General features: G+C 32.1%; 1 protein-coding gene across 12 annotated transcripts in view; it reads right to left on the bottom strand.

The window, feature by feature from the left end:
- Positions 1-26,633, bottom strand: part of KIF16B (kinesin family member 16B) — a 341,720-nt gene that overhangs the window by 248,838 nt on the left and 66,249 nt on the right. For 11 of the 12 annotated variants that reach the window (XM_074287819.1, XM_074287817.1, XM_074287818.1 and 8 more), the window contains 3 exons: positions 21,906-22,081; positions 12,284-12,349; positions 7,788-7,847 (listed from right to left, as the gene is read on the bottom strand). In XM_074287819.1, coding sequence (XP_074143920.1) covers positions 7,788-7,847; positions 12,284-12,349; positions 21,906-22,081 — 302 coding nt within the window. The remainder of the gene's footprint in view (positions 1-7,787; positions 7,848-12,283; positions 12,350-21,905; positions 22,082-26,633) is intronic. The other variant, XM_074287822.1, reaches the window with a different exon arrangement.

Raw genomic sequence — 26,633 nt, 5'->3', positions numbered from 1 at the left:
AAGGGAAGATAATTTACTAGTCAAATTTCAACAAAACTCTTGGCATATGGGAGAGATGGTACTAAAAAATAAAAAACTATCATAATAATAACCAATGATGTACTACTTCCACTTGTAACTGTATCTTTGTTAAGAATCTTTTCCAGATAGGACAACCATTAAAATCAATTATTGAAATAAACAAAAATTAAAACCAGACCTTTGATTTGCTATTACTAAAATGTGTTAAACCAAGATTTATAAAAATAATGAAGCAAATTCAATTACAGGCTTTCGCTAAAAATTATTATTCATTTTAATTAAGAACAAAAAAGATTTTATACCATTAATATATCAAATCAAATAAAATCATTTTAAATATAGTATAATTCATTTTTCTCATCCTTTTAAAGTTCTAGTTTTGTTTTATGATTTAACTACTAATATAACACATATATATTAATGCACACACACACACACACACACACACACATACCTAGATTCCCCTGCCAGTTAAAAATCCTGCTCTTTTTTAATGTCTAAATTCAAGCACCATCTACTCTAAGAACTTCCCTTGTTGTCTCCAAAGTGTTTTCTTTTCTCCAGTTTTCCAAGACCATTCTCTTTTGCCCTAATCATATTATATTGGATCATTCTTATGTTCATGTTTTATAGTATGTTGTTAGAGTACAAGTCCTTAATAAGCAGGTACTCATATAGTAATAATATATAAAAAATTTATTTAATAATAGCATTATTGTTTTTATTGTAGCAGTTAGCATTGTGTGCCATGTACTATACAGAGTTTACAAATATTATCTCATTTAATCCTTATAACAATTGTGTGAGGTAGGTACTACTATCACCCCCAATTTTTACAGTTGAAGAAACTGATTTGGAGAGAAGCTAAGTGATCTGCCTGCAGTCACACAGCTAGGAGGCATCTGAGGCTGGATTTGAAGAACTGAGGTCTTTGTGGCTTCAGGTCCAGCTCTCTATCAGCTGGGCCATGCAGTGTCCTGCTGTGCACCTCTGCACCATCATCCCAGCGCTCACGCCAATGCCTTAAACAGAGCCGTTGCTTGTCCTTCACTCTCCAAGAGGCCGATGACATCAGGGAGGTGATGCCTTGTCATATAAGTCAACTGGATTTAAGTGAGGGAGGGATGGGCATTGTGAAGACCAGATCTGTCAATATAAGCTTCCTGACCAATTGGGAATTGAATTAGTGTAATGAAACCAAGTAAATTATTACAGGTTATAGGTTATTAGGGGTACTGGTAGAGACAAGGTTCTTAATTCAGATTAATTGCTAATACTAATATCGTTCTTTTAACCATGCTAAACCTATGAACTAGAAGTTATTATTATTCCAGATCACCTGATACTCCAAGAGGTTAAGAGACTTCCCCAAGAATATACAACTAGTCAAGGCCTAAGGAGAAATTCGAATCTAGCACTCTGATTCCAAGCTCAATATTCTTTCCACTATACAATGAAATAGTACTAAATATTTCCAAAATGTGGGAACATAACTCCAGCTTGGCAAGGACAGCCCATGGAAATACAGACCTCTCATTCAGACATCAGCTTTCGAGAAAGGCACATTAATGCTATTGGTAGAGCAATGAACTAGTACCAAAGCAACTTGGAATCATATAAAGGAAATGGCCACAACCTTTGATTCAAAGATTTTACTACTAAACATATATCCCAAATCAATGTTTTGTTTTTTTTTGTTTTGTTTTGTTTTGTTTTAAAGAATGGAAATGTAGTGTAGTAGTGAATGGCTAAACTAATGATGATTCAAAAGAGTATAATGGAAAAATACTATGCTGTAAAAAAATCATGAATATGATAAATACAGAAAGCACAATGAGATATAAACTGATGAAAAATGACATAAGCAAAAAAAGAAAAACAATTAACATAATAATTATAACAATGTAAGTGAAAAAAAAAAAAACCAAAGCAATTGAAATTGAATAAGGACACAACATCTAAGAGTCTCCATGAGAAGATACCACATTCTCCCCTCCTTCCCCCAGTTCTTCATAAAAGTAGAGAACCACAGCTGTGGGGTACTACATATAACAAACATCAGGCATAGGTGGAATGTTCTTTACTTTTATTTATACTTTTTAAAAAATTCTTCATTTCTTCAACATGATATTATAAGGGATGGCTTTCTGACAGGGAATTAGGAAAGTACACCAAGGGAAATGTGATATAAAACAAATTATATCAATATAATTTATTTTCTAAAAGTAACTAGTTTCTCATGCAAAATTATCAAATATTTAAAGAGCACTGTATCCAGGAAAGCAATGGTTCATTTATCTTCTTAAATTTACTCTATGTATAAACAGAATGGATGATTACTTACGGTCAGGATTTTAACCTGAAAATATCTAAACATTTTTTCATAATGAGGCTAATAATCAATAGCTTAAAAAGGATGTATTCTTATCAATCCAAGGACTGCAATGAATTAATTTTCATAAATAAAAATTAGGCACAGCTGTGAATGCTATGCAAAGGAAATGTTTAGATTAAACTGAGTTTCCTATCAATCAATACAGAGGGCTTCCCCCAACCCTTTGTTTTCTAGAGTCTAAAAATTTGGAGCCCCAGGCAACTTCCTGCTGACTAATTTCTACCACACATGAGTTGAGTTCCATGAACCTGCATTATCATATGTCTAAACAGTGATGCCAGTACAGGATAGTATCCAAATCCTTTACATTACTAAAATACAGGGTTTCTATTAGAAATGCAGAAGAAAGACCAGAAAATCTATTCCTCTGGAGACCTGAGTTTTACTGATTATGTCTCATTTTGAGAATGAAATAACATTACTTAAATGTGTCTTAATGGAATATAGAAACAATCAATTTTCTAAAAGATATAGTCTACAACAAGAGAAAAATTTCAACTACAACTAAACAAAAAATATTTTTTCTTTCTCATTGATATACCAAAAGTTCCAAAAAGAGCCGAACTATAATGGGAGTTTCTTTTAAACTGAGTATATTTCTTTTTCATATGGACATTGTCCATTTAGCATTCCCACCTAGCTTCAAGTAATATATTTAAGTTGTAATGTAATTCCTATTTAAATTCTAATAATAGTACCTACTAAGTACGTACTTCCATTACTATGGATTCATAGAATGTTAGAGCTAAAAAGACTTTAGAAATCATTTAATCCAAATCCACCATTTTACCAATGATAGAAACTAAGACCTAAAGAAGTAGGACCGGGCATAATAAAGTAATAGAATATGTGACATGCTCTTTTCATTAAATCACATTGTTTCAGCTGTAAAAAAAGGTAGATGTCATGCTTTTTCTTGATTTGATACATTTCATACAATTAAAATATGATAAAGCATGGTTAATTTACAGCATTTAGTGGGTTTTTGCACCATAACTTTATACTGTTTTCATAAAGCAGTTCACAACGTGATTACTCAACATGCTTCTCAGTAGATCCTCATGAGTAACTATCAGGAATCTTCTATATGAACATTAAAGGAATAATGAAATAAATCTTCTTTAGTTGGGGATGATACATTAAAAAAAAAAAAAAAAAAGATTCAAGTCCTCTAAAGAAGATCTCAGTATAAATTCCCAATTCAATCTCTGGCCAGGCATTAGACAAAACCAGTCCGTTCTGTGCAAGCCATCTTCCAGGAAGTTTCCAGCTCTATGTTATATTCCAAACTAATTAAGATTTATTTTGAAGCAAAAAGCTAACAAGAGTTGGCTGGAAGTCATGATAGCATGCTCCATAGCCTTTAAGAAAAATTATAATACATCACAGTGTGGAAGACTCAAAAGGGGATACACAATGGTTCTGGATCCTTTCTCTTAATTTAGTCATTTCGAGTGAGGTGCGTTTTTTTTTTGTTTGTTTGTTTGTTTGTTTTAAGAAATAAATGTACACTGAAGTAGTGTTAAGTTTTAGCTTTATAAAAGCAACTCCAAAACTAAGCAATTAGTACAACATTCTCTTAGAGTAGAACTGAGGTTAAATATTGGAAATACAAAGGTAAAAGATAGTCCCTATTTCTCAAAGAGCTCACAGTCTAATAAAGGAGAAAAACATGCAAATAACTATGTAAATTATGTAAAAACAAGAGATATACAGGATAAATTAGAGATTTGTTTGTTTTTTTTTTGGGGGGGAGCACAAGCATTAAGAGGGATTATATCAATAAAGCCACTCACATAAAAGACAACTAACTAAAGAAAAAATACAATTTCTAAATCTAATGAACTCCAAAATAGAGAAGAGCAAAGGTAAAAATTCAGTTTTCCAAAATAGGAAAATACAGCACAGGAAACTCAAGAAATTTTTTTATTAATACACAGTAAGTCACAAGAGGAGCTAATTATCTGGAATCCAAATCTACTACTCCATCCATCAGGACCCACATAAAGTAGGGTGAAAATGATTACCAGTTTTAAAAGATTCATAAATTCATTACTTATAAGCACTGCCAAGATCCTAATGAAGGGAATATAATCTGAGTTTTAAAATATTTTTATGTTTTAATTGCATAATATGTATACAGGATATTCCAAAAGTCTCAATGGAAGGTTTAACTTTAATCACTTGAGAAGTATAAATGTTCAATAAAAATAACTTGAAAATTTATTCATTCAAATTTCTTTTTCCATTATTCAGTTATAGAATTTTGAATGACAGAATTCAGTTACTAACTTTTACAAGATTGGATACTAAGTCATTCTACATTGCATGTACAATAGTTTCTTGATAACATCTTTCTTACACATGAAAAATAATCTGATTGTTAAAAAATTTTTAAGTTTCATTTTTCTCATAACTTATGGGACCAGGTAGACTTCATCTAGGCCTCCAGCAGCCCCTGGTAATTCAAAATCTTGAAGAATTTCAGTGCAGCATAAAATAACAATTTTCTCAACTCCTAAAGCAATTCAAATGTCTGAAAAAAGTCAAGAAATGATGATGTAGACCAAAAGTATCAGTAAAACTTGTATCTTCCTTAAAGGATCAGGAAGATTTTTTTTATTTTCAGATGACCAAAGTTTTTGAGTCAGTCAGTAAATAGAAAGTCCAAAAACTAACCCGAAAGTTACATGATTATAGAAAGTTCAACACTGAAATAGAAACAGGACATATGCATGAGGTTTTACAACTTAGTTATATAACACTTTATGATGTCCAAATTATTTTACAACTATTATCTTTTCTTCTCATGACAACAACCAGGTTGAAGTAAGGGCAACAGATATGACTATTTCTGTATTTTACAGCTGAGAAAACTGAAGTTTATTAACATTAAATGAACTAGGGCAGCTAGGTGGTAAAGTGGATAGAGCACCAGCCCTGAAATCAGGAGGATCTGAGTTCAAATGTGGCCTCAGACACTTAACACAGCTTAGCATGTGGCCCTGGACTTAACCCTAATTGCCTCAGAAAAAAAAATTTTTTAAATGACCTACCCACAGTAATACTGCATGTATTAGAAGTTTTCTTGACACCAATCCTAGCATTCTTTCCACTATACCAGGCCACTTATCTAACTTTTCTTCAGGACTAAAGAAATGAAACCGTAAAAGTTACAATGGTTTTCCAAGTTGATCTGGGGGCAACCAGTCAAGAGGTAGATCAAAACTGCTTTCATAGTAATATTAAAATGCCTTAATTTCTAATACAATAAGTATTGATAGATATTACCTACATAAACAAATGCTCTTGAAAAGTCCTCAAAAATTTGTAAGAGTATAAAGAAGTTTGAGAACTACTGCTCTAACCAATTTGTGTAACCTATACATGATTATAATGGAATCTTACTGTATAAGAAAGGATGAACAAGATTTCAGAAAAGATACAAAGTAAAAGGAATCGAACCAGAACATTGTACACAATAATAGCAATATGGTTCAAAAATGAATGACTAAAAAATACAATGATGCAAGACAATTCCAAAAGATTTATGAAATTACTATCTACCTCCAGAGAAAGAACTGATAGTCTGAGTTTTGGAATTTTTTTTTAATTTTTCCTTTGGCTCTGTGACTTTTTTTCACAACATAACAAATACATTAATATGTTTTGCATTACTAAACATGCTATATCAAAATGCTCACTGTCTTAGTGGTGAGGAAGGGAAACAAAAAATGTGGAGCTCAATTTTTTTCTTCATGAATGTTAAAAAAAAAAAAAAAGAAAAAAAGAAAACAAATTAAAGGGGAAAAAAGAACTCTTAACCTTAACACACTTTCAAATGAGAATCCTCTTTTTCCTCTTATTATTTTATCTCTATATCAGCTAGACTAGCACAACACTTCCTCTTCCTGAATCGAGTTTAATCTCATTTTCCAAATGATCTTTTTTTTTTCACCCCACAACCCCAGCCAAGTACTTTTCATAATGAACCATTCTGATTATATTATTCTATTAAAAAGTTTTGACTGTTTCTCAAAAGTCTACCTAATAAAAAAATTATTTCTAATCTTGGCATTCAAGGTTCAACATACCTTTCCTTTCATCAAATCCTTATCTTTGTAAATTCTAGATTCCAGCAAGAATAGAATACTCTATAAATCATTTTTATCCTATCTTGTCTCCGTGTCTTTGCTCAAGTTGTTCTCTGCATCTAACATGGGCTTCTTTTATCTTGTCCAGTTGATATACCCCTTTTCCTCAATCCATATCCATGTCTTCCAATATGCTTTCCCTGATGACTTCCTTAGGTGAAAGTAATCTTTCTTCTATTCATAGCATCTCATAAGCTCTTTTTATGTTGGTCTTATTTGTACTTATGCTTATTCTTCTCTCTTAGACAGCAAAAGCTTCTTATGAACAATGTTTGTATTTATATGAAAAAAAATTTAATTCCTTGAGGGGCAAAGGCTATATCATGAATCATTCTAATATACAGAATGCCTAGCACAGGAGACACTTGATGAATATTTATTAAGATTTTAACTATACATTCATGATTTAAAAAGAAACTTTGCTAATAGGCCATTTTTAGCTCTGTAGAAAATATTTTCTCCACAATATGCCAGAAATAGGAATCCTAAGAAGATAATCTTTTTATCACTTTTCATCACAAGAGAAAAATAAACAAAAGATTTTAGACTTAGATTTTCAACCAAAGAAAAGTCTTTCACACAAGCATTCCACCATTGTGGCAATCAGTACAAAGTTGGATAAGACAGAAAACAAGAAGTATCTTACACTTATAATTAGGGAGGTTGTAAAAAGAGAATGTTTTACTCTTTAAAAAGGTTCTCTTTACTACAAAGCTATCCTTGTGTAATTTCTCCTGGCAGAAACTTATATCACCTCTGTCTGTCTAGGATTTAGAAAGGTAAGAAATAACCTGTTAAAAATTATTCGTTTAGCAATTCTTGTAAACCAATCATGCAATGGATACAAATTTTAATAGGTAGTTGTTTCTTTCAAGTTTTTGATTTGATAACACATTTCATAATAGTTTTAACACAACCACAGAGATCTACTCAAATACTAAATGCTCTTGAATATTTAACAGACTTCTGTGCTTTGCTGAGTCAAAAATAGAAAAGATCCGACAGGAATTTCACAATTCTCAACACAAACATAATAAATACCCAAAGTAACTTTAAAGCTTATTTGCCTTTCATTCCTAATCATGCAGAACAATTTTTAAAGAAATTAAATTATGCTAAACAACTTCATTCACATTATTTCCAGCAAAGTATATGATAGCAACATTTGAAAACAAATGTCTGAAGATAACGTGTCATAATCTATAAGCAATTCTTACTTTCAAAATATTTTGAGTTTCATTCCACTTGTTTGTCCATTCTTTGGTCAATTCTTGCACCTGAAGATGAAATAAAAATTTAATGAAAATTCAGTGAAAAAGGTTTTCTAGGACTCTCATATTACCCAACAAAATTTCCCAACCCTCAAAAGTTCATGTATATTATAATTTTCAAGCAAAATACTCCAATTATTTCCCAAAAATAGATCAAAAGATTTTGTCATTCTGTAGTTGTTTTTATTGAAGAACTAATAAAATCAAAAAGTTGTATATGTATCTCTGAGTTTTAAAGTCTGCACTCCACAAATTTAAGCAGTTTTTATAGATATTAATCAACCTTAGATAATCAAGGATGGCAGCTTCCTATTTAATTGTTAATTTTGCTAGACTATACTTTACATACTAGGAAATAGTGATTTACTTTTCTTTTTAATTAAATGTAGTGATTAGACAATCTCTGAGATTGCAGTTTTCTTTTAGTGATAATCTGCTACAGTCACTAATTAATAGATTTTTCCAAGTCTCAGTTCTGTCTTTTTTTAAAATTTATGAGTCAGTTGCTTTTTTAATAAAAAAAGACTGCTGTTTTAATAGGATCAATTTCCTTTCATAATAGTGAAATATGCATTGAATATACATTTTCAAATATCTACAATATGATACACCAATACAGAAGCAACATAGTGGATCAGGTGGTGGGCTTGGAGACAGGAAGACAGAATTCAAATCTTGCCTCTCATATTAAATTTCTAATTCTGAGCAAGTCATTTAATCTGAACCCTAAACAACTTTCCAGAACTATGCACCAATGCAAAGTAGTATTAGTTTAAAATGTTTTTTTTTTTCAAGGTAAATGAGAATAATCTGGTAGTCTGATGCATAATGCAATCTAATAAATAATGTAATCCTAGTTGTTTAAAAAGCAATTAAAATAGACCATAAAGTACAAATATAATCCCCAAATTAGGTCCTAGAAAACACAGGAAAAAAAAACTAAAAAACATATATTATGTGGATAAACATATCCATCAGAACAAATGAACTAGAGGAGCTCTGAATGAAGAAAAGCTCTAAATGAAAACTTCACCTTATCAAAATTGCTTTCATCTCTATTACTGCTGCCATCCCTCCTTTCCTCCCTATTCTCTTTCAACTTGCTGGAGTTTCCAGTAAACACATCTCTCTTTTAGCTATCCATGTCCTTGAGAATGCCTTTAATTCCTGTATTTCTACACTCGGGGAAGGGAAAGAGTTCTGGATCTGCATTCAGAAGATGCTCGACTTTGCACTTGTCAAAGGTGTGACCTTAAAGAAACCTCAATTTCCTAATTTATACAAAGGGGATGAACCTCAATAACCAGTGATGTCATTTCCAACTCTATAATGTTGACTATATGAATATCATGAAGAGACAACTATAATAAGAAGAAAGATATGTATGGTGGTATAGTAAGTAGCAGGTTAGACTCAGCATTCAATCCTGTCACAAAGTTGTACAACCCTGGTAAAGTGACTTGATCTACCCAGGACCCTCAATTCCTTATTTGTAAAATGGGGATAATAATAGCACCTAACTCGCAGATTGCTTTGATTATATAACATCAATTTGTGGTGGATGTAATCAGAATGGTGTCATGTTTCTCTCCAGTTTAATTCAGCAGCCTGCGTGGAAAAATGGAGATAGCAGATGGAAGGGGTAATCTGAGGTTAGGGATTAGAAAGGCATGACAGGTAACAGACAAGACTGGGAGAAAGAGACTCCCATGTTCCCCTACTCAAGGATGGTGCAGAGTTAGGAGAAAAAGAACCAAAAGGTACTAGAGGTCCAGAACAGGGTCCAGGCTCATAAGCCATAAGGAAAAATATAAGGTTAGCAGATTACGAACACAAAAAGGGCTTTCATAGTTCATGAGTATGGAACTAATAATAAATAAGTGAATACTTAATTCCAATATTTAGGATCTTTTTAATATCTAAGAAAACAATTATAAGTAGCACTGCATTGCTTTACTGATACATCTGTTATTTTCTTAATAAATTTGAAAGGAAAAATAATAGTACTAATTGCTCCAGAGTTAAGGCCAAATCTTAAGGGATACTCCAACATCAGATATCTCTCATAGTAAAAATATAAATTATATGACACTCAATACTGTTGGGGATTTTTGACTCAAAAAAAAATGTGCACAAAGAAGCTGATTTCAAATACCAATAATATCATTTCTTCTTCGAAGAACTGAAACTAAGAAGATGAGACTACAAAATTAAAGTACAAAATCACATGGATAAAGAGTTAGCAGCTGTTAGAAATTTCTTTTTGAAATGCAAAACATCCACACTACCAGAAATTTCTCATCAAAGGAAGCGTTATCCAATCCCTTTTCAAATATAATCAAATAATACTAACATTAAAAAAAACAACTGTATTTTGCTAGAAACTTTGATTACCATAATCTACACATAGTTATAAGAAAAATAACCTTCTTTTAAAAAGCTGCAATTTTATCACTGTGATTATAGTGATGATTTTTAATACTAATAGCATGAGCTAAATAAAAATAACAAAAAACTAGAATGAGGTCTTCCTAAATAGGGCAAGATTTCTGAGCAAAACGGATGTTTCTGTCAATGCAAATATATTTTCCATTAAATTAAGCTGAATATTCCTGATAACTATTATCAGAACAAGATACATGATTTCATGGGCAGAAGGAAAAATTTTCCTCCTAAGGCAGGTAAACATTTTCTCTGGATTCTTCTCAGAGGTGTCTGAAGAACATACAGCTGAGGGACTGGCCCAGGTATATAAACAGATGATGTGTTTGAATCTGAGCTCCATCTTACTAGTGAGCTTTTTTAGCAGCTTTTGAGCCACATCACACTGTCTCTAAAATGTAATTAAAATGCAATTTTAAAATTTCAGTGTGCAAACTAGAATTAGGTTTAAAAAGGTAAACATTTCAGGAGGAAATTGATCATTCCAAATGAATGTCTATACTAATGTTCATTCTACATACAATCTATATTAGGGTCATCCGTTTGTCAGACAGATAACTTTACAATAAGAGAAAACTGTGATCTTCCTCCTTATTTTAATTTAATCTTTTGGGATATGAAATAAAAGTATGGTACCAAAATTGCTTCTAAAATAATTTTCTTTTTACAATTTTTCCTCATTATATAACATATATTATATTTAGTCAGGCAATAATAAAACTAGTTTTCAAAAAGCTTCACCTCACCCAAGATTCTATTTAGTCCTTAGAGTATGGACTGTTCTACCTTAACATTTGTCAATTTGATTCTAGACTCCGATTATTCAAAGCCACATCTTGTACTGTCCTCTTCCCATTTACAGTCTAAGCTAAACCTAATAAATTTTGGTTTTCTTCCCAACTACTCAAGCACCTACCTGTACTCAGAAATACATATAACTATCAATATACCTTCACTGACTTTCAGAAATTTTTTTTCAAATTATATTACATTTGTAAATTAGATATAATATTTTCAGTTTACAATAGAATGGAAGTAGGGTGTTTTTATAAGATAGCTCACTACAAAATTTTAGACTACTTCATGAGAATAAAATAATTTAAAGGAATGAGAAAGGAGATGCAACATATTTTAAATAACTTTTAAACGTGTAATTTGATAGCAGGTGTTGGTTTGCCTTGTAATTTACTTCTAATACATCATGATTTTTGGCTACAGGGACCTTTTGCTGTATTCTTAGCTTCATTACATGGAATGTAGATTAATTTTTATAATTTCTATACTATATAGATAGCCCAAATGACCTTTTAAACTTTTCTAAATAAATCTTAGTTCAAGTTAATTATTTTGCTTCCTCAATTATAATACTTCAGTTTCCTCAACTATAAAATTGGTACTATAACAATACCTACCCAGACTTGTTTTGAAGATAAATGAGATAATATTTGCAAATCACTTACCACAGTGCCCCGATATAGTAGGCACTATATGAATGTTTATTCTCTTTTGTATCACCAGAACCAAAAGCACAATAGAGGCAATATCAATCCATCAATCAATAAACATTTATAAAGTACAGATTGTATATACTGTGCTAAGCAATGGAGGACAGAAAAGAAGATAAAAAACAGTCCCTGCCCTCAAGAAACTTACAAATCTAATGTCTTATTTCTGACACACTATTCTAAGAGATTCTAGGAAAGTTATTGAACTCCTCAATATCCCAGGCATCTCTCTAAATCCATAACTTTATTAGTGGGATAAATAACCCACATTGGTAGCAGAAATTTCTTTTTATCAACAAACTTGTGTCCAAAAATTAATATCAAAAAACAAAGAGCAGCAGCATGTTTCTTTTCAAATGTTGACTTTTCTTGAAAAGGCAGAATTATGAAAAAAATATATTTAAGTCTTAAATGTCGATCTAAAATAAAATGTATACAGAAAGGGCTTATGATTCTACAGGTTCTCTATAGAGAATATGACAAACTAGTACTTACTCTTGCTTCATTCTGCTGAAGTTTCTCTTCCATACTTAAAGCTGTTGGTGAGTCTAATAGGGCAATCTAAAATTAAAATATAAACAAGCATAATTATTAATAAAGAATAGTAAGGTATAGAATACATTTTTACTGGTATATAAAAAAGGATAAACAATTAATATAAAGTAGTATTCTCCATTTAATACTATAGCTAGAACTAAAACAATGATTCCTCCACTCTCCCACTATATAAATAAATATATTGTTATTAAATCTATATACCTGATGAGTTGCTTTATATTAATTCACCTGAATAATATAGGAAATCTATAGGTAATATTCGTGATAAAAATATATCCATGTTTATTAATAAATGTGCACATATACAAATATATATATGCATATGTATACTTGCATAGCTTTATCAAATCTGACACTTTTAAATAACCTGACTTCTTAAAAAACAATCAAATCTTAATAAAGCAAATAAAGGAAATGTGATATTCTATTAATAAATAATATAAAAATAGCATATTCATAAAATTTATTTGAAAATGTTTCAAATATGTGTACACATAGGACATGATTTTTGTCATAGAAATTTTATTTTTAATTATAAATATAAAATAAATGACAACAAAATCAAACAGTGCTAAAGCTTAAGGTAACTAATATTCTCAATGAACCATGGTAGCATTTGAAATACAACATTCTGGGAATATAAAATTGCCCACACTAAAAACAATATAGGAATTTATATGCTGTAGTAGGCATTTAAGAACACCTGCCAACTTAATCAAGCATTACAACATTAATTAATTTAGGATAAGTCTATATTATCTCATATAACCATTTGCTTCACAATGAGATTACCATTCATTACAGTAGACCCTCAATATCATTTTTACATATTAAGTTTATCGTAGGATTTGATTTTTATTAGCATTTAAATCATGTTTGATAAAAAGGTAACAGAATGAAGATCTCTGCCCCCTCATCCCTCCCACTCCCCTTCTTCTACAACAATAGCAATTTAATACATACATACATTCACACACATACACACATAGTTTCTTAAAGATTTAAAAACTCTGATCAACACAATCAAGTAAAGTAACAGAGTACCAGTGATAATGAATAGTATCCATCTCCTCACAAAAAGAAAATGGGCTCAATATGAAGAATCTGACACCCATTTTGGACATGGTCATCACAGGATTTAATTTTGTTTGACTGTTTATAACCTGGATTATATTTATTTCGTTTTTCTAGAGGTAGTGGACAGAATGGTAGAAAGTGAAAATAAGTGCTTGTTAACTTTTTAAAAACAAAAACAAGAAATTGGGGGAAATGATGGGAGGGAAAAAGGTTTCTCAGTTTGGATTTGTTTAGTGATATTCTTGGTTTGGAAATATTTTTGGTCTTTTCAGGAAAATGGAATCATAAAATCAGGAGAATAAAGTATATATCCTGAAAATCTGTCCAGTAAAGCATACACATAATGCCTTTTCAATGAAATAAGTTAAAGACAAAATGAATGCAGACACTACATACAGCTACCAATAAATAATAATGATTATCTTGTTGAAAAAACATAAAGAGAATATGTTTCTTCTTCATGCACTGCTGATCATTTCTATCCTTCCCAAATTAGGCCCTGAAATTAGCTGCCCAAATAATTGGTTTCACCCTCCAAATAGCACCATGGATGTTTGGTTTTGAAGGTCATTGATTCTAATTGATTTGATATCAATGAGGGCTTTGTATTATCCTTTGGCATATAAATATGCGCCATCCTAACCAATGTGTTAAGAAGGGAAATATCAGAATCAGAGAGACCATGAAGCATGAAGAAAGATTCCATAACTGGTTCCAGTCTACAAACCAACTGGTAAACAGCAATTTTTGATTGACTGCAATAATAGAAATGACCCCAGAGGTAGAGAATAATATAGAAGTACTAACTTTATACATTTTAATAGGTCAGAAGAGCAAGCTTCTGGGAGACTGGGAGCGATCTGATCCATGAGTCCAGACGGCAAAGTCCATGTCATATTTTGCAGCCTATCAAGTACTGACATCCAAGGAAAAAGGTGTAACCTTCAGAAACTAGCCCACAGATAGCTGAAATGAGGATTCATCTTGTAGCACAGTATTTTCTCTGTACATGAATAGGCTTTTCATGTTGTCTACACAATAAGCCAATTACCTGAAATTTCATTTCCATGCTAACTTAACTCAATTTTTTATATGCCTTCTCAATTCATTTTCTTAGTCACTTCTCTCCTCTGATTGGAGGGTTAAAGAATAAACCACCTCCTCCCCAAGTCTTCCTTTATTGAGGTCTGGAATTTCAAATTTCTAGCTAACTCTCCATTTTCCATCAAGAACTCTCCTTTATTTGGACTCCTCACAACATCACAATTCTCTTCCCCACTTTTCAGCTTCTTTTTGACTCCACTCATTAGATTGTACACCCTTAGAGGGCTAAGCACAATGCCTTAAATGCTTACTGAATTGCATAATACTACACTAAACTCCAGAGAGGATCAGGCACAAATGTAGTCTTAAACTCTCTGAAATCTCTTTAGAAAGCTGAAAGCTTTCTAGATATCAATTTAGAAATGCAGAATGAGTATTCTGAAAAGACGGACTCTTTAAAATTTGGTCTTAAAAGATCATGTAAGCTTTCTATTGAAAATAATGTGAAGCACTAATTAAAGCTTCCACCAAACTACTTCATAAGTGACATTCCATCTCTTGTATCCTTCCATGCCTTTACACAAGCTATCTACAAGTCCTGAGACACTGCCATATAGTGCCCTTCACAGTTCAGCTCCAATGCCAAGGTCCAAGTTTATTGTGAACATGTTTCTGTTCCTAGAGGGCCAAGTCAGGTGTGTTTCCATTGGTGTGGATCCATTGGGATCCATTAGATCCCCAATGTCTAGCACAATGACCAGAGCGGACAAATCCACTTTCTACAAAGATCAAATGGCGATAGGAAATAATTACGGTCCTTATCCAGACTAATATGGAGAGTTGAAACTTTGATATTGGGGAACTTTCAATCTCTACCAGTATATTTTACAGTCAATCACCTTCTATATATGAAAAGATTTTGGTTTTTGCATATCTTGTAGAGCAGTTTTGATCAATATGAAGAGAAGTTGGGACTGAAAACAGCAGAGATACAACGGTATCCCTCTTGAATTCCCTTTAGTGGAGAGGAACCCAATACTCTGGAGGTATCCCATTCTACTTTTTGAAGAAATCCAATTGTTAAGAAGCTTCCCTTGAAGTTCAGTCTAAATTTGCAACTCCTACTCAATTCTTACATGGGCCTCCTCTCTGAAACCAAGAAGGAAGTAACAATCCTTCTTCTTGAAAACTATTAATATGTCCTCATGAAGTTTTTTCTTCAACAGAGTAAATAGTCCCAATTTCAAATACCAATCTTAATATGCTGTATAATCAGACTCTTCTCCATCCTAGTTGAGTCAGTTTCCACCAGTCTATGAATACCAGTTATTCAATCACTCAGAAAATATCCAAAGAAATCCAAAACTGTATTACTAAATTCTTAACCAAAGCCAACGTTTGAAATCATAGTCGCAGTCATCCTGTTTTTGTCAGGGAGGAGGTGAGGGTAGCCTTCTAATGTCACTGGAACAGAGAACTGACTTGAATATGTAAACTCTCTCAATCAATGCAGACCTTCCCTACTCAGCAAGTTCTGGTTTTAAGGAAAAGCCTAGGGTACTTCAAGTGACTTGCCCAGAGTCATATTGGCAATATGTGTCTAAAGCAGATCTTCATGATGAGGCCACCTTTTGATACATTGGACCATGCAGCCTTTATCAGTTCAACAAAAAATTTTCATTATCTGTATGTCCACCTTACTGGCTATATCTGTAACTGAATAGGCTACCAAAGAGAAATTCAGTTAAGTATTAATAACTGGAATGGGATTGACTAAAATTTATAAGAATACAAACCATTCCTCAATTGATAAATGTCAAATGATATGAATAGATAATTTTCACGTCAAGAAATTAATGGTCTAAATCACTACTGATTAGAGAAATATAAATAAGACAACTCTGAAGTACCATTCACACTTCTTAGGAAAAGATAATGATAAATGCTGGAGAGAATGTGGGAAAACTGGGACAGTAATACATTGTTGGTGGAGTTGAGAACTGATCCAAATGGAGAACAATTTGGAACTATGCCCAAAGGATTATCAAACTGTGCATATCCTTTGATCCAGCAGTGTCTCTACTGAGTTCATATTCAAAAAGATCATAAAAAGGGGGAAAGGACCCATATATGCAAAAAATGTTTATAGCAGTCCTTTTTGTAGTGGCAAGGGGAAATTGAGTGGATGCCCATCAGTTGGGAAATGTCTGAATAAATTATGGCATGTGAATGTAAAGGAACCATTATTGTTCTATAAAAATCGATGATCAGGCTGATTTCAGAAAAGTCTGGAAAAATTTACATGAACTGATACTAAGTGAAGTAAGTAGAACCAAGAGAACACTGTACACAGCAACAAAAAGATTACATAATGATCAACTGTGAGGGACTTGGCTCTTTTCATAATGAGGTGATTCAAGACAGTTTCAATAGACTTGTGATAGAAAAAAATCATCTGCAACCAGAGAGAGAACCACAGAGATTAAATGTGAATCAACTTGAAAGCCATCCACATCTAGAAAAGGAACTATGGAGATTAAATGTGGATCACAGGCTAGTATTTTCAGATTTTTTTTGTGTTTGCTTTACTTTCTTGTGCTTTTTCCTCTTTTGATCTGGTTTTTCTTGCACAGCATGACAAATATGGAAATGTTTTTAGAAGCACTACACATTTTTTAACCTATATTAGATTGCTTGCTGTATAGGGAAGGGGGGAAGGAAGCAGGAAGGGAGAAAAATTTGGAACACAAAGATTTGCAAAGGCGAATGTTAAAAACTATCCTTGAATGTATTTGGAAAAAATTTAAAGTTATTTAAAAAAAAAAGAATCAGAATGGGTTATAAAACTCCTAAAAACATTTTTACAAAGAAATTACATCTAATTAGGTAAGATGAGATTCCTGGCTATTTCATAGTAATAGGGTCAATCAAGATTTTCAATAAATATTTATTAAAAGCCAGCTGTCAACTACACGCTAAGCACTGGAGATACAAATAGAAACAAAAGATATTCCCTCTCAAGAAACTCACAATCTAACTGGGGAAACAAGCAAACAAATATGCATAAATAAATTACATATAGGAGGGAAATGGAAATAATTAAAACAGGGAAGAAACTAGAATTGAGGTATCTGGAAATGCTTCCCATAGAAATGGAATTTTAGTTGGGACTTAAAGAAAGCCAAAAATGCTGACAGGCAAAGATGAGGAGGGAGAACTTTCTAAACATGGGGAATATTCAGTGAAAATGCCTGGAGCTAAGATCATGAGGCAAAGAGGAAAAAGTAGTGGGAAGTAAAGTGTAAGAAACATAGGAGGATCTAAGTTAAGAAAGACAGAACTTTTGTATTTAATCCTTGAGATGATAGGGAAACACTAGAGCTTGTCAAGCACTTGGGTGACATGATTAGATCTTTATTTTACAAATCACTTTGATGACTGAATGGAGGATGAACTGGAGAGATTTGAAGGAACTTGACCCTCCAGCATGCTTTTACAATATAATGCAATATAATTCTTCATCACAGCAGTGATAGTTTTAGAGAAGATAAGGAAATATATTTAAGAGATACTGTAAAGGTGAAATTGATGAGCCTTGGACGCAAATTAGATAATGAGAGAAGAGAAACAGTGAGAGTCAAAGATGATACCTAAATTGTGATCCCGAGGGATGAGAAGGATGGTACTGGCTGGAAAGAGCAAAAAAGGCCATGTTGTAAAGAAATTAAATGTCAAGTAGGAGTTTATAAATCAGCACTAGAGAACCACTGGAATGCACTGAACAGAGAACAACATGATCTTGAGCATTAGGAAAATCACTGGTGGCTATGTGGAGAATTAATTAGAATGACAAACAGAAAAAAAAAATTGCCCTTACATCTGTATAATTTACAATCCTATCTACAGTGAGAATAGTGAAGTTGTAGAAAAGAAAAAAAAAAATCACAGCTGTAGATCATGGATAATCATTAAATTAATGCTCTGAATGTGAGCACTTTCTCTAACAACGCATAACCTAGCATAAAATCACAAAAGCCAATTTAGTCTACTCCCCATCCTATAGTTAAGGAAACTGAAGCTAGGGCAGGCTAAGTGCATTGCCTGAATGCATAAAAGTACTAAATAGAAGTAACATTCGAACCTAGGAAATACATTTCAAATACCAATACTTTTGAGTCCAGTAGAACTTTCAAAAGATTATGTTCAAAAAATAGGAGAAAAATAAAAATTTATAATAAGGGATTGTTCAATTCTCAATAATCTACCATATTTTTCCTCTAAGCCTAAGAACATTTCAAAAAGTAACAGTGACAATATACTTATCTCCGTGTTCTCCTTACTAAAGTTCTAAATAAACCATCAGACTTAAGTCAATGCATTGGTGGATTTTGTTGAATTATTTTCACCTCCTTTTCTTTTTCAAATCTTTACTATAGGAGGAAGCATATATTTGGAAATGAAGGTGATATAAAAATCAAGAGAGATGGATAAAATTGATTTAAAAATGAGGGATAATGCATAGATGGCTCAAGGCTTGGCTCATGCATTCCAAAATTTAAAAGGCATAAAAATCTTCCTTTAGCTCATCACATAAATCCTCTATTAATGATTTATGAAAGGATTCAATGCAGAACTGCAAAGGATAAGATGGCAAGGATGGATTATAACCTATGCAGGTGAAGACGAAGTACACTGGTGTATCCAATGACATCCCAGATTGAACAAAATACTACATTTTGGTCCTTTATATCAAAATTTCCTTCAAGCATAGAGAACAGAAAAACAAATGTGGTTACCAAAAAACACATGACAAAGGATAATTTGTTATAGTATGAATTTTAATCATCTTATTATTCCCTTCCCTCTAATTAATGTGTGAAATAAGCAATAAAATTGAAAAATCCAATTGGATATTCTAATTTGTTTTCCTCCTTTGAAGATTGGAGCTTAAGTCTTTATACCTTCTCTGAAATCATTACTTTTAACGCTAAAATTCTTAAAGATTACATTTCTTAATCTCATAATTGCCTTAAAATTCTATCTCAGTCTTGTCCCCCTAACCATCATGTTCAAATCAGTATAATAATTAAGTTTATAAGTAGCCATTATTAAGTAATAATAGCAGGCAGTAAGATTGAAAAAGTAAAATCATATACAGATCACACCAAAAATCAAAAGAGCATAATTTGCAAATTGTATCATATAATTTCAAAAAAACACATCCTGAGAATATATGCTACATCAGGAAAAGCCATCCATGCCTTGCTGTTAGGGCCTTTTGATCCCATGATATGTAAATTAGAGATTAAGTTCCAGACAACCACTGTAAGGCCAATAGATTGCCAAATGGGGCTGATAACATAGTTTTATTATGTCACATCGTCTTAAAAGTTAAGTTTAAAGTTTTACAAATGGTTTTGGGATGATTTGGATATGTTAATGCATTAACCTCTCCAAGGTGACAGAGATATTTAATCTGTCCCTCATCAAAACCCTATAAAAATGAGACCTCCAAACTCCTAAGGATCTATGCTGCCAAGTGCTCCTAACTCTACTTTTTGGTGACATAGGTTATTTACTATGCCTTTCTCCATCATCTTCTCCACATGTCTTCTTATACCACCCTATTTCCGTTCCCACAATTTGCCGTAACCATCGCCGCCTTGTAACATTTGTCCCTGTATTTTCTGTGTCATTTGTGCCTGCAACCTTTGTGCTTTATTAAAGTATGACTAAAGCCATTATGATTTTTCCCAACAAGTACTGAGTATTCCTGTTTCATTTCATAATTTAATTAGCCAATCAATAATCTAACAAAGTTTAATCTATAAGGTTGCCTGAAAATTTCATTAGCAGACTTGGTACAAATTGCAAAATTTTGTTATCATATCATGATTTTTAAATGTTTATCTACCTTCAATTTTTTCCTCTATGTGTACTTCTCAAAATTGTATCTATAAGTCATGGCAGACTTTGAATGCTCTGAAATGTGTACTTCCCAAAATTGTGTTTAGAAATCATGGCAGATTTTGAATGCTCTGCTAACTCTTACTGTAAATATCTTTTATTTCTTAAACACTTAAATACTGCCTCTTACTCCAACATCTTGGCTCCTATTTTGCTCCCAATTTCTGCCCTTGAATTAAAGAAAAGCTTAGTAGAATGCAAAAGAAGAACAAGTCACAAGAGAGAATTTAAATATTGTAATGGTTCACAGTTATAGTTTGGCTTAGAAAAATAGTGCATAAGGCAAGTGTGTCACAAACCTATTAACCAAATAAACGTACAAGTTCAAGGTCATGGATAGTAAGATTATGAGTCCAATCCAAAACCCTGCATTCTATTATGTTCCATTCTACAAATGGAAGCTTCCAAAAACTAAAATATGTTGAGAACTGAAGGCAAAATATTCACTGCAATGAACCTTTCTTATCCAATAGTTAGGCATTTTGAAGGGAAGAAATATAAAACATACTACATAGCTCAGGAAACTTCCAAGTTCAAGCTTTTATCCTGCTTGTTTTAATCTTGCTTTAATGCAAAGTAACTAGTGAGCTATTTCCAAGATTACTAGAAATAACAAGTAACTTGACCACAACTTTATGAAAGATAATATGATCCAGAAAAAGCCTTTTAAGTTTAAAGGTAGTTACATGAGATGTATTAATAATTATGTTTGGGGTGGGGAAAGATGCATAGTTTTTGCTGCCTCCTGCCTAAGAATGTGGAAAAGAAGGGAAGTTTTATTTCTGACTGTTCAAAAGTCAACTTTGAAAAAATTTCACTTTAGATTTCCTGCAAAAGCAGCTTTATACTCTAAGAAAAGTTATAACTTCTAGCACAACAGACATAAACTCTCATGCTACAGACATCTGGTAGAAACTATGTGGAATCAAATTCTGCATTAACACACGTTTGTTATGGAGCTTCTCTAAAAACCTGAGTTACCTAAGCACCAAGAGACACTAGGAATAAGACACTTTCTCTTAAAAAGTATGCATTCACAAATAGATTATTGTGAAGCTCCAGGAAGTCATATTATAACAACATTAAAACAAAATAGATACCCTATGTGTTATAAATTTCTGTATAATAATGACATTTTACAAACTATTCCTTGTCTGAAAACTAAACATCACAAGTCTAAACCATGAATCAAGTCTGTTGTGTTTTGCTGAATGGCCCAATGAAAACTTATGCAAAATTGATATCTATTAGGTTATTAATTACATCAAATTTAGCAAAAATAATTTCTTTTACAAAAGCCAATTGCAACTTGATGTAAGAAAAAGGGAAAATCAGTTTATTCATTCATAGCTTCAGCTAGCACTTATTTACTCAAGTCAATATAATGAGTGAGATAATTATCTCATTAAGATCCAGAAATAGATGCTATTACTCAAAGAAAATTATTCATAAAATCTCAGAGAAACCTAACCTGATTCCCTTGGGCAAGCAGAGTTTTAAGTCTGGCTATTTCAGCTCGGAGCTCACGAATGAGTTTGACGTTAGGATCCTCATTAATGGTAGGCTTGTTGATGATGTTTTTGGCTCTATTTGCATAACGAAGAGTACTTAGGGTTTCTCCATAATTGACATCGGCAGGTGAAATAGCTGTGAAGAATGAATTCAAAAATTATTTATCCAGCACTGAGTTTCATTTAATACAAACTTGGTTCATAATCTAAAAGTCACATTAACCTCAGATTGTTGAGAAGACAAACATTCACTACTCTAGTAATGAATATTAAAAATCATCTAAGATTTATAAGGAGAGTGTTCACTACCAAATTAAATTTCAGTTAGCTTGACTCAATTCTACAATTAAACACTTAGTGATTAAAATATTTTTGTATCTGAAATTAATAGCCATACAAAAAGGACTTAGTGGACTGATCCTCTTGTATGAAAAGAAAATTATTATCATTAAATTCTTCAATAATAAAGTACAATTTGAAATATGACACAATGAGAAAATATGAAATTAAAAGAATAAGAGCTGATTAGGAGCAGTTTCTTAACCAAGAAATGTGGATTTTATGCAGATGGGACAGTATTTTTATTCTATTTTTCCATCAAACAAAAAAAAAAAAAAAAAGAAAGAAAATGTACTTTTTGGTTTTTTCTCCATTCAAAAAGTTGTCATAATTATTTACAAAATACTAAAAAGGAGATTTGATATGACTCTGTCCTAAAACATCTGGAACTGCTACAATCGGAGGACCTCCAGAAAGCTAACCAGAACATTACATGTAGGAATAAGCAAGTTCCAAGAGTTTTATTAGCTAATTCCCTTCACTTTAGCAAAATGTTATACAAGGATAAGTAAAGTAGAAAATGAAGGAATAGCTAAATTTGAGTATTTCTAATTTCTAGCCCTAAATGTAGTATATTTTATATGATCCTATCATATGTGGATGGGAACACATTCAAGAGAAATCCTTTTAAAATGCATGAAGTAAATAGAGGTAATAGACAAGATCCAGAAGCCTCTGGCTTAATACCATACAGAAAAAATAATCCTAACCCTTTAAAGTTAAAAGAAAGAATATATTTCAAGAGGAAAAAAAAAAAAAACTTCTACAGCATTAAGCATATATCTTTCTGACTGAATTTACAACCTGTCTCTCAATTCTCAAGTTAGTTATACAGAACCTAGTCTCCACTGAGCTCTTATACTGAGTTTATGCATTTATCAAGGTAAAAATTGAAATGGCCTTTAGAAATGATCTAGCAGATTTTTCATTTTACAGATTTTATAGGTTTAAATGATTAAATGATCCAAGAAATAAGTAGTAATCAGGATTTGAATTTAGCTCTTAGGTTCTTTATAGTACATCATGCTTCTTACAACTTCTTCATTACTATTCCCTAATATTATATGACACTATCAAAAGTAGAATAATTTAGCCAAAAAAACAGTGGACTAAACTGGCAACACTGTTTTTCATAGTTCTAATCATTCATAACTAATAATCTTAGCAATGAAGTAAAACACACACACACGTATATCCCAAACTCAATCCACATTTAAGTATATATGTGCATGTATGCACACATGCACATTTATGGTATACATTTATGTACAGTGATGTACATATCGATATACTAGTGTGCATGTCCATAAATTGGCATGTGCAACTGTGTATTATGCACATGCATGCACACAGATACATGTGTGTGATCTTTTTTGAGTTCCAATCTGGCGACAAGCGACTAGCTGTGTGATCCTGGACAACTCATTTAACTCTATTTACCTCGGTTTCCTTATCTGTAAAATGAGCAAGCCACACATACATACATATTCATATGTATTGACACAGATATAAGTTTACTTCTTGATTGTTAAGATTTCTAGCTATTCAAGAGAGAAAAAGGAAAGAGACCTCAAAGATAATTTAGGCACTAATATATAAGTTTCTATTGGAGGAAAGAATCAGGTTACCCCTTCATGGGAGAAGAAAAAGAATGACACCCCCCTGGGAACAATACAAGGCTACTGTTAGTGAAGCCATTGCTATGGGGAGGAAACAGGGAATAAGTGGACCACGAAGAAATTCATGAGGCAGGGCAGGATGCAGGAAGTATGATCTGATAGCTCTCTATTATAACTAATTAGTCTTGTTAAATAGGTGCAGTAAGCCCATTTGCTTCTACTTCTTGAGAGACTACAAGTTCTTCTGGTGTCTAGTTGCAGTTTGGGTAGTAGTGTGAGCCTATGTAAGTTTTGTTGAAGTAACTTTGTACCAAAATTTCACTTCATTGAATAAAATTTTAAAAATTCTAATTAAAGTTAACTCACAAATAAAAAGTCCATCTTATTGCTTAAAGCATTTTAAATATTCTAAAGTAAAAAGATTCTGTTCATAAAAGAAACGATTGCCAGTTCCAGAAAAGCCACTAAAGACAAGAGAAAGGGGCTGATTGCAAAGTTAAGATAATTAGATTGGATAAAAAAGACTCTTCTGGCAATGAAGACACTTAAATAATAGATATAGATGCTAAGGAGAGTTGGCTGTCTCCTGCTGTGTTGACTTTATAAAATTGGCTCTTCATATAAGACAGTTTAACACATAACTTGTTAGAAAACAGATGACTTCTCAATAGCCATATTTAGCTAACGAGCTTCCCCAGTCTCTGACAGATGAATGGCCAGGGCAACTCTCTTTATATCACAGAATTTTTTACCTAGACAGGAATTTGTTCTGTTACAAATGAAGAAACTGAGGCCCACAAAGGTTGACAAGAAGCTAAGTCCCCTATTCCACAATTCAGAGGTCTTTAAACTATATCATGAAACAACTTCAGAAAGACTTTTCTTTATTATTTGCTAAAATCTATTCTGAAGATGACCATGTACATGAATATCTAACTTTACAACTCAAGATTAATGCTGACTACTATCCATAGTAATGAAAAAGCAGAAATTACCACACCAACTTGGATGCATTTCTCTCTCTCTCATCATATTGCCTCTTTTTTCTATTACCTTTGTTAGCTTTGGTTTTTGCTATTTTTTTAATGAAATTATATTTCAAATCTTTATTGATAGTATATGGAAGAAAATTATGTGCTCTCACCAGGGTAGATGGAAATAAGAACTGATATACACTGTTCGTTTATTAAACAAAATCATGTTTCTTACAACTTCTTCATTATGCTATTCCCTAGTATTATAAAAACTTATGTTAATGCTAATGGATAATTAATTTGATTCCACTGGAAAGAAATATCTCCACAATATGTTTATAGGCTTTTCTTGCATGTATGTGATAATTATGGGTTTAATAGGGTGAAGTTGTTCACCTATAAAAGATCCACTAAAGTCAAAGATATTCATAATTGAAAAAATTTAAATGTCTAAGCATATTTTATTCCTTAACTCTATGAGAGAAAAAAGTTACCACTAATAAATAAGGTTGCTATACCTCTTGGTCTTCACTTTTTAAAACAGATTCTCATAAAACACTTTCAGATTGCCACATTATAGTATTCTGAGGCTGAAGATACATCTAATCATCATTTAATGAATAATAGATAAATAATAAAAATGAAGTAACAATATTTTCCACAAGAACAAAAGAGGATATGAACAAGAAAAGTTCACTGACCTTTAACTCAGGAATTCCTATTCTTAACCACTAGCGCTGAAGTAGGATACCAAAGAAAAATCTAAGGAAGGGACTCCCTAGGATACTCACACTAATATGAAGCAGCTTGTAACATTACAGGGAAAAATATATGGCACTTGAAATGTTTTATGTTAATCTGATGCATAAGGAAAAGAGAATTATACTTTACCAAATATTTACTGATTTATTCAAGATACTATCAAGAAAAAGAAAAAATATGTTCTCTTTCATCAATCAAGGTAGAAATTTTAAAATGTATAAATGTAACAAAAGTTTCACTCATGCTTAAAATAGTCATAAAATAATCTGCCATGTGTATAGCTCAAACAGATTAGTCTTATTGTTTCACCCACAGGCGGACAATTCTCAAATTTCTCAAATTAGATAGTAAATTTGGGCTTTCCCTTTCTTTCTTCAAGTGTTGAAGGACAAGAGATGACAAAAATGCATGCTGACAAATTATTTTTTTTCCTCTTTCAAATATTGAATTTAATGATATCCCTCACTCCCTGAAACATAAATGTGGAGGTTTTTTAAATCTGTTTTAAAATTAGAAAAAAATAGGATTTCAAGAATGGTGAGATGATGCTGTAGAAAGAGCATTGGACTGCTTTGGAAAACCCAGCTTGATGGCCAAAGTCTGCTATGAACTAGATGAAAGCTTAAACAAATCTCTCAACTTCTCCAGTATTGTTTCCTCATCTATAAAAGCTAAGTTCTGGAATGTGATAATTATAGGATCTCTATCTCTAAATTTTAAACAGAAAAAGATATACTTTTTAAAAAAATTTTGGCAAGTTTGAACAATCTTCATCTTGTAAGTTGCATTTTCTTTAAAAAAAAAAAAAAGTAAAACAGTATTAGTAAATTAGTTGACTTTTTTGCTCAGCACTTTACAGCAAATATTAAGATGTATTTGTTTTTTCACAACTATAGGGAGCATGGTAAAATGAAAAAAGCATTACATTGGGGAGCTTGAACTGGGATCTTTCCCTGAGCAGCCATTTGACCAAGAACAAGTTCCCTAAATTTCA

Source organism: Sminthopsis crassicaudata, chromosome 2, assembly GCF_048593235.1.
Source record: "Sminthopsis crassicaudata isolate SCR6 chromosome 2, ASM4859323v1, whole genome shotgun sequence".
Taxonomy (NCBI): domain Eukaryota; kingdom Metazoa; phylum Chordata; class Mammalia; order Dasyuromorphia; family Dasyuridae; genus Sminthopsis; species Sminthopsis crassicaudata.
This window is presented reverse-complemented; position numbering and strand designations above follow the sequence as displayed.